A 9,985-nucleotide genomic window follows, 5' to 3' on the forward strand; every position below is an offset into this window, starting at 1 on the left:
AAGGGGAAATCGGTTTGACAGTGATGGAATAAACACCTGCAGAAGAAACGCATTATGAAACCATCCCAAAGTTACCCGGTGTTGAAATATAAATCTCGCATGAAGCAACGGGAGATGGAATAAAATATAAGGCGATTTCATTTTGTACTGTACATACTATACATATAACTGTATAGTGTATCATCAACAACTGAAGGCCCAAAATTCAAATTCTGTAGATTTGTAGTGACTCCCACAAAGGTGCCTTTGAAGGCAGTGGCTGCCTCAGAAAAACAGTACTTGGCATAACTCAGGTCTATATCTCCATGAATGGTTGGCTCCTGGCTCCTACACTTGTTGTTCTCTCTTGAAGAGACAGTTACATAAAGCTGGGCTGTGCTCTCCTCTCTGATTGGTTCCAAGGGCGCCGCCTGACGGGTTAAGATTGATTGCTTCCTGCAGCAGGCGCTCTCCATACCGGCCCCTTGTTCTCTGATAGTATGCATATGTTTAACTGTTCGAGAAAGATCAGGCAGTAGAGCTGAAATGCTGAGACTGACTCTGGATCAGCACAGCAAGTCACAGCGTTGACCTTAACTCAGTCATAAATGCTTACGCTGGCCTAAAGGCTGCTTATTTAGCAGATATGACTGACCTTTGACCTTAGCTGTGAAGTACAGCATCGAACTACTGCCACAGTTGTTGTTCATTCATGTGTTTGTTATTTAATCAAGACAACAAAGAAAAATAACTTCATTATTTGACATCATTTATTTTACATAATCACTTTATTCCTAAAAATAAGACATTTGAAATGTACATTTTGTTCAATTCAAGTATAATGCAAACCAAACTGGTGTTTTGGCTTGATTAGAAGATACTCAGTGGACTGGGTCAGCTACAATTAGGGATGCGCACACACCTGGACCAATAGTGTTCATGCTATTGCAAAGCAGGACAAACTGTCACTACGGTGGTACCATTAACAAACTTCTATAGTGCAGTCGTCCATCTTAGGAAATACATCTCCACATTTTCCTTCTACCTCAAGCTATTCACACAGGCAAGGAATTCCATCAAACACAATTACAAACTACACTGTCGGCTGTCTGCACTTGCTCGCGTTTTGGACATTTTGTTCAAGCTAATGGAAACAATGTTGCGTATACATTTTTCTCACTGACCAATCCAAACAAAAGTAGGTCCATATACAATAAAGGATTTTTATACCAGGAAAACAATGACCAATATTTGTGCACAATCTGTTCTGTCTGCATTCATAGGCACTTATCAAGGACATTAGAATGTTTGATGTTTGAAATGTGGACCACTTGGCAATAGGCACTCATGAAACTTAACACACGTTTCACATACTATGTGATACAGTCGAGTAGTTATGTTGCTACAACTTCAACCTTCATAACACGTTATAACCGGACATGGCTGATCTGACTAACAAAGGGAGGTGCCAACAAGGCTAACCAGTCGCTGGCTGTCACCGTGCTTTACAACACTGATAACTGATAAGTAACACCCCCTTTTTGTGTGTTCTCCATACTCTGATAAGGATTTGAAATGATGCAACCTCTACTAAAACGACACTCAAATGAAGTGGCTATTCTTCACAGTGAATACCGTCATGACCACGTACTTCACCTAAACCTTCTCAACTCTGAAATGGTCGATCCCATGTTCTACCGGAATGACAAGATCTCCCACTTCCGCCTTGGTTTTTCTCCTTCTCCGCCACCCCTCCTTCACTTTCATGCTCCCCTCCACTGTCAACCCCAAATCCAGGTTTTGTAAGTGGGGCAGGAGGCTCCCGCTAAGGGCCTTGGTGTGGGATGGAGCATACAGATCAGACTACTCGTATTTGGGGAGCAGTTTAATTTGAGATCGACAATCACTTGCACTTTGGAAGATGGCCTTTCTAAGGCAACTGGTTCGGTCCCCTCTCCCTGAACCCCCCCTTCCTAGGAACACAACATTAGTGGGGACAGGAAGTGAGTGGGTTTACCCACTTCCTGAAACAGGAAACCACTAGGGGTTTTAAAGCTGTGCAATCAGAAGCTTCTTCTCTTCTAGATCTCCTCCAGGATTGGTCGCGACGTCTTTCCCCCCACCACCACGTCAACATTAGGTCCCATTGAGATTTGGCCCTTTTTCTCTCTCCTTAGGGCTTAAAGTAATTGAAAGGTCAAAGTTTACTTGGCGACTCTGTATATGGCCAGGTCCAGCGGTTCTTTACTGGGAACACACCAGTCATCTGCCTCCAAGTTGACTTTGTAGTGTTTCAGAGCTGTCTTGTTGAACACAGGAAGCCTCTCCACTGAATCTGTGGACAATGCCTGAGGGAGAGAGCGGGGGATAGAAGATAGAGTTAGCGATTAGCATGTCTAGGAATGTGACAACTTGACAGGTTATTAGTATCTGAGCTGTATACGGAGGTAGTAGGTCGTTGCCTCTTACCTTCATGTGAATGACAGCGTCGGTACCATGACCCTCCATTGAGTATAACTGCAGATCTCCCTGGAAGTAACGCGCATAGAGGCGTGAAATGGGAAGCCCATAGCCAAAACCAGCCTGGAGGGACACACAACAGGGGAAATGTTACGGCTAATGAAAATACATTGACATAGTTGGAACTATTAGCACGGTTAAAAAAAATAGGATCTTCGGTCTCAAGGTACAGAAATACTGCAACAAAAAACAATGTCATCTAGTCGTAAGTATGGCTTCTGTGCGTTTTTAGGTTCTGTGAGGTTATATAAGTAGATGTGTATGTATCACGCACCAGTGGGGCCCTCTGATTGTCACCGAAGTCGGGTCTGGGAGCTGTGGAGTACATGTAGCTGAAGAGCGTCTCAATCTTTCTTAAGGGGACACCACCACCCCTATCCATCACCTAAAAAGAGAGAGAAAGAGAGCGAGATTACACACAGATTACGCTCACACCCATTTATTGACAATCTGGGTCCATTTAAGTAGAGTTAACACTGATTAACACTCTATATATTGGGGCAAGAATACATGAACAAAAATGCCAGAGAGAACTTCGGGCCAGAGAGAAGAAAATGCTAAGGTCATTAGGAATAATCAAGGCATCTAGTGCAGAGGTGAGCAGATGGACCTGGTGGAGGTGGATCATGAGAGGATTTAGCTCAAATTCATTGAGACAGCCATAGTTTCACATTCACCACTGCTAAGATTCTAATTGGGGCAAAGGTTAACGACATCAACCAATAGCAGCTGTAGTTCATCCCTTACTAAATATGGCTAAACATACTTTGTCCAATCCTGTTAATGAGAGCATGGCTTAAGTGGCTCTTGATGAGAATGATGCCTTGGATAACTCAATCAAGGCTGTACTAGGGGGTGAACTAGGCGGAGGGCACAATAGAGGAAGAGCTAAGCTGTGGCACAACATTACAGCCAGCATCCTCTTTCTCTTACAAACCGTTGGGTTGTTTCAAATAAGGATTTGTAGTGGTTACGCAATGAGGGAGTTTCATTGAATGACAGGATTGGGTTTACGGTTAGAGGTCACACAGGCGTATGTGTTGGTTCTATTTTGGGTTTGTTGTTTTGCGGTTTCATGGAGTTTAACTGGATTAGAAACGTTCACTTTTTTTTTACAGAGTTTCCAACAGTTCTACACTTTGTCCCCAGTTCTCTCATGATCTTGGGGTGGCAGGGTAGCCTAGTGGTTAGAGCGTTGGACTAGTAACCGGAAGGTTGCAAGTTCAAACCCCCGAGCTGACAAGGTACAAATCTGTCGTTCTGCCCCTGAACAAGGCAGTTAACCCACTGTTCCTAGGCTGTCATTGAAAATAGAATTTGTTCTTAACTGACTTGCCGAGTTAAATAAAGGTAAAGTTTTAAAAAAATCTTGATTCTAATTCCCGCAAGGCTAGATGACCTGGAAGTCTGCCCTGCCGCTCACCTTGATTGACAGATCCTCTCCGCCAAGGGCCACCATGACTCTGATGGGTGGGAGGTTGTTGCTGACTTCATTGGTCTCAATTGTAGCTCTCATGGCATTCTGGGGGACATCAAAAGAGACCGTTCAGGTACTTGTCAACACACGCCATCATAATTTGATATTATATGCAGCCTAGGCAGTTAACCCACTGTTCCTAGGCCGTCATTGAAACTTTGAGTTTTAAGATATCATTACACGGACTCACCTTGAAGAGCTCAAACAGCATGTGGTAGAGATGGGAGGGGATATAAGAGATCTGGATTGGATCTCTGATATTGTTGGCTGAAAAGGGAAATGATAACAGACTATGAAATCCCCAAAGGTGCATCGGTTTATTTCCCTATTAATAGCTACTAATGTACCGCATGTCACGCTATTTAGCTTTTAAGATAATGTGTGGTTTTTTTTTCTTCCAAATTCACATTAAGGGTGAGGGTGTGTAGAGGCCTGCTCTGCTTACAGTTCATCTCCCTTAGCTCCAGCTCAGGGGCCCCGAGGTAGTACTGCTCACAGAGCATCTTGGCGCTCTCAAACGCATCTGGAGAGAAAGAGAGGAGGAGGAAAGAAAGAAATGTGATTAGCTGTTTCCAGCTGTCACTCCGCAAACAAAAATGAACATGATTTGTTAGTTATTGGCTTCAAATAAACAGAATAAGCACTTCAAAAACTGGGTCTTTCTATCACCCTACCACCTCATTTTCACCTTAGACCAATTTAATGAGCAAGCCCCAATGCCCCAAAGGTTCTCTAACCTCGAATCACTTCAGTGACATCACACAGGGAGTCAATGCACCCGATGGTGTTGGGGTGGGCTGGGTTGGTGTTCCCGTTGAAAACAAGTGCTGCAGAGAAAACAGGGACAAGGGGAGGAGGAGAGGAAAAGGGGGGGGAAGAGTTAGACTGTTACATGTGGTGGACCAAGTCCAAAATGTTTCGGTGAATGATTGAAAAAGGCAAAGACTGGGCAGGAGAGTACCGGCAAGGCCCAGTTCTGTTTGAATGACCTTGGACAAATAGGGCTGAGGTGGGTGGAGTGGAAAAAAAGTGGTCCAAACTCTAAGAGCAGTTTGAACCTGTTTTTCATTGGTTGCATAAGAGCTGACAACACAAAACGCTGTACCCATAGCACAGCATGGACACTACTTATCCTACTATAGTTGGAAAAATTCTAGAGGCAAAAACGAGTAAAGTGAGTTCTTTATTCTCTTAACAACCCTATTTCCTGTCTTATAGTCAAGCCTCTGGGCTGAGACTGTCAAAGAAATCTACCTCAGCATGTGCAAGCACCTCTGCCAGTCTTTCCATTACAACCCTTGTATAACTGGTTGCCAGCACAATTAGAACACTACTTGGATGTGTGTCAAGACTAACCGTGTAAGCATTAATCTCAGCTTCAAACGGCTTGTTCAATGCCAGGGCCAAATTGTTGCATTGTCTTCTGCTTGAGTTGCAGGTTCAGTTAAGGGGAACTGGATTGGTCAAGGCCAAACTGATATAGGCGAATCCCTGTCAACCATCAGCAACAGCTATTTTCTAAGAATTGCTCCTCAGGAATTGGTGAGAGGTTGGCAAAGTCCCAAAAACACATCCCCTAAACTATGTTGGAAAATAAACTTTAACTGACACGCTTATTTTGAACTAATCCATGTGGAATGCCTGTGACCTCAGAGGCGGGACTTACTGTGCTGGTTGATGAGCATGCGGATGGAGATACGGCTCATGTAGAATCGGTCCAGGAAGTACTGGGTGTTCTGGCTAGTGACCGGGTCCTGGCCGAAGGCGTCTTTGTACTCGATGACGCCCTGCGCCATAGTGGGCACCACATCATTGTGCCTGTTCCTAATGGTCTCCAGGGACTCAACAAACCTGAAGAGAGGGAGAGAAAGGGGGCTGTCAATCTGAGTCTTTAACAATCTTCCCCCGCACCCCCCCAAAAGAAAATAAATAAATAACCAGCTAGTTTTTCAGAGTTAGTATTAGATGATTAATATATGCTATTTAGAAGACGCTTTTATCCAACGCGACTTACAGTCAAGTCATACATTTCATGTACGGATGGCCCCAGTGGGAATCAAACCCTTCATCCATCTTGGCATTGCAAATGCCATGCTCTACTGCTCTACCGACTGAGCCACGCAGGACCACAATATGGAGGTGCAAACTTACGATTCCAAGACACTGTGGTCGTCTGGGCTCTTGTCGAGGAAGTCCAAGATCTCCATAAGGCTTTGGATGTACCTAGGGAGAGAGAGAAGGAAGAGTTGATTAGGTGACCTTAGTATTTGGGATGTACCTAGGAGAGAGAGAAGGAAGAGTTGATTAGGTGACCTTGGTATAGCCACGTTACAATCAAACAGCCATCGTCAACATTTGTTTAAATACTGAGATGAAAAAGAAACATTGACTTGCAATAGTAATGCAGAAGGCTATTGGGTCTCAGGCTCTGTCAAAAGAGACTGTTAGTAGATAGGGAAGGTACTTTTGCACTGGTCATTTTCCAGTTGGCTTTCGGACCAGCTAGGTGCCATTCCTGCATCCCAGTCCCTGCATCGCTCTGATACCAGGACACCCCTCATCCATCTCACATTGCTAGGCACATTGTGTGTGTGTGTGTGTGTCTCAATATGTCCATATGATTTCTATACACAGAACAGTAGTAAATCTAGTCCACTGACATTCTCATATGCTGCTTAGGACAGCACAGCCAGCCTCTTCTGTCCAACTAAAATCAAGTCACCGTGAGCCTTCATTTCTGCAAACGCTCTGCACAGGGCTTTCCTTCCAGCTTGCCAGTCCACATTTGGATGGGAGCTGCACGCTAATCAATAAGATGGCAAAACTCGTTATCGTTCAACAAGAACAAGCCAATAGTCATCTGCAAGGGAGCACATGAGCCTTATTTGGTTTAAATCAGGAACCTAGGATAACCTTAAGATGCATGTTTACATTTTTACTCGATGTGTAACTGCTACAAGCATCCATGAATAAGAGAAAATAACAATGTAGTGCTTTGTTTCATCTATACTCCATCTCTATTGATTCCTATGAAGGCCTGTTGTCAACCACACATTTTGAACGTGTTATTCTCACTTTGGGTGTGGCTCACTCCTGTGTGTGTGTCCGGGGATTTTTTTTGTTGCCACCCCTATCTGACCTCCACACAACAAGAGATGGGAACTCCGCAGTCCCAGCCCCTCTCCTCCACCAATCAGAGGGCAGTATGCCAAGAACATTCCACCCCCAGCTCCAACCACTTCCTTTACCTGCCTACAAGGCAAAACAAGATTACATATCAGGGCAGCGCACTGTGTCTTCTTTATATAACGGGAACCTACTATCTATCATGTGCCAGTTATCATATTAATGATGGCAGTTCAAATTGACATAACACATTATATTACCGTTTGCTACACAGCTGTTAGATTGTTAGATGATCAATCCCATTGACTAGATGTGTAATTAGAGCTATGTGCATTGTAATGGTGATCTAACTATGGCCACTAAATCAAATAGTTCACCTCAGGAATAAGGGAAGTGTGTTTTTTCTTCGTTTGAAAGTCTTTCTCCGGGTTCAGTGTGATGTTCCCTGCTCACAGCAAAGTTCATTTTCCGTCTTCCCGACTCCACCAGAGGCAGATCGTTCCAATCACAGCAGTACATAGCTACTTTTGGAACGTGTGCTCCCGCAGCCACGTGCAAGAAAAACATCTTCCCGTTTATAGCCTGGGCGCGCGCAAACTGGAGACACATTTCATCATTCAGCCCATTGGCATAAACATCCTACAGAGCTACGTACACGCCCGATGTGCTCGATGTGTTATCGGTGGACACTTCTGGTCATAAAACTCAGTCGTACCAAGAAAATACACCAAATAATACCATGCGGATTCAAATCATGTTATACCGTAGACGTGCAATAACATGATCAAATTGAGTTATGGCATTCCAATGCACATTCTATAACATCAGATTTCTGACGTTTATTTTTTTTCTGTAAAGGTATTTTGTGACTTCCTTCATCAAAACCCAAAGTGCAATATACTTCCATTGGCTATTACACAAGTGCAATTGTACAGTTTGCACTTGAAGTTCCCCTTTCGCACTCTGGAGTGCGCGGAGCGGTCAGAGACCTAGGCTACTATACTCAACTGTTCCTGCCAAGACAACACTGAGTCAAAAACAACGAGGGGAGGGAGGGAACTGGGACAAAGTTCACAGCGCGAGTGAGTGGCGCACAGCTGGGACACTAGAGCTATGCATTGGCCAAATGACCATGACAACAACGTTGCTTAATCAAACCCCGGGTATGTGCGCTATGCTGCAAACAATAAACACGTTTGTGCTGACACTGTGGCACAACATATCCCGATTATAGTATATAGAGGGCGACAATATATGCTACTGTCCCGTTAAAAGTTTACGTTTTCGGATAGGTTCCTGATTGCTCTAGCAGTCTCTTACCAGCGTTGCACCAGCTGCACCGATGGTGTGGTCAACAACCGGTCCGGCAAGAGGTTGAGCTCTTTCATGATGTTGGACAACCGGACGGGGAGTTCTTGTCTGAGGAAGGTGAAGGATGTCTTCTCGCAGGCATTTGTAGAACCTGGAGATGATCGGTGTCAAAGTTAGATAAGCTAGAGCAAAAGTGCTTGAGGACATATCAAAGCAATTGTGTAATAATAATAGCTATTATTTATCCTCATCATCACCTGCACATGCCAAACTATGGCCTATGCAGACAGGCTTCTGCCTATTCCTTTAGTATCTCATATCGTTACTGAAAACCATGGTAACGTTGTAGTCTACATTTACACAGTATGATTGGCTAGCTGGAACAACCACGTTTCCTTACATAAACATGTTCAGTACACGTGACTGCTGCTTGTGGTCAAACTTGAACCAGCCTACATCCGTAGGTAGTATTGTTTGCACAAGGGACAAGTCAGTGTAAACATATTGAAAAAGGATATCTAATTACCATAGTCAGTGTTGTAGTTTAGATTATACCCCTATGTCTTGTATGGTTTAATTACCATTTTCTTTACATTTCCTACCATGTGTTACTCTGCAAGCCTACAAAACATACAATGATATCCCTCTATCAGTGTGCACGACGTTGAAATTAATATTTAAACATTGTGCTTTCGAATTATTTGCTGAGCAACATCATGGCATTGGAATGCAAAATGATGCCGTTGAGTTTGTATTCTACTCACCGAAATCCAAGAATTGCTTCATAGACAAAGGTGATGGTGAGAATTTAGAGAAATGGTCAATATGCTTTGGCACGTTGGCCAAAGCAGCGTTCTTCATCAGGAATCTGACAAACTTCATTATGCAAGGATATTAAAAATCGTCAAGAAAAATCGAAATGTCCGTTCAGAACACAAGATGTATAGCTCCTGTCAGTTTAGGTATGTCTCGAGTGTTTACGTTCAATGTTGATTTTCTGAAGATTGCGATAGTTGGAGTTGTCTTGAAGTAGACTTCTCCAGCCAATAGCGTTGCTTTATGCGCAGGGCTGGCCAATGAGAGTGGGCGGTCAGTGCGCAGTGCCCCCCCCCCCCCCCCCCCCCCACCCCACCCCACACACACACATACCCAACAGGGGCATGATGATGGTGTTGACAGATTGTGTGTGCCATCTCTAATTTACATAACCTAATTTAACCTACTTGTAGTGGCCTGTCTGGAAATAATCTCTGTTATGCTGTTGACAACCTCAACAAGGTGACATTCAGGGATGGTAGCCTACTGCTGCCCAGAAAACAGTATCAAAAGTATCAATACTTGGTCAAGGAGCACTGAGCTTCTACACACCTTCCATTCACACCTCCATTCAGGTCAGAGAGGGGTAAACAAAACAAAAACAAGCATACATGTCACAACAAGCATACATGTCTGGTGAACTAGGCCATGCAGAAAAATTCAAAAGGAATTTCAGTCTTTTGCAACAACAAAAAATGATGAAGTACATAACTGGAAAGGTATTGTTTTTCTTCCAGCTTTTTACCATCTAGAAAA

At 43.8% G+C, this 9,985-nt stretch overlaps 1 protein-coding gene across 1 annotated transcript; it reads right to left on the minus strand.

Annotated features, from left to right (window-relative positions):
• Positions 1–731: 731 nt before the first annotated feature.
• LOC109898321 (pyruvate dehydrogenase (acetyl-transferring) kinase isozyme 2, mitochondrial) lies at positions 732–9,488 on the minus strand. Its single transcript, XM_020493255.2, has 11 exons — positions 9,178–9,488; positions 8,423–8,564; positions 6,128–6,199; positions 5,643–5,827; positions 4,714–4,803; positions 4,422–4,499; positions 4,167–4,243; positions 3,923–4,021; positions 2,774–2,884; positions 2,449–2,562; positions 732–2,327 (listed from the first exon to the last, which is right to left on the minus strand). Exons 1-11 carry the CDS (start codon positions 9,293–9,295, stop codon positions 2,184–2,186), a joined length of 1,230 nt encoding a protein of 409 aa, XP_020348844.1. The 5' UTR covers positions 9,296–9,488; the 3' UTR covers positions 732–2,183.
• Between the last annotated feature and the right edge of the window lie 497 nt (positions 9,489–9,985).

This window comes from Oncorhynchus kisutch, linkage group LG10 (assembly GCF_002021735.2).
Source record: "Oncorhynchus kisutch isolate 150728-3 linkage group LG10, Okis_V2, whole genome shotgun sequence".
In the NCBI taxonomy this organism is placed as follows: domain Eukaryota; kingdom Metazoa; phylum Chordata; class Actinopteri; order Salmoniformes; family Salmonidae; genus Oncorhynchus; species Oncorhynchus kisutch.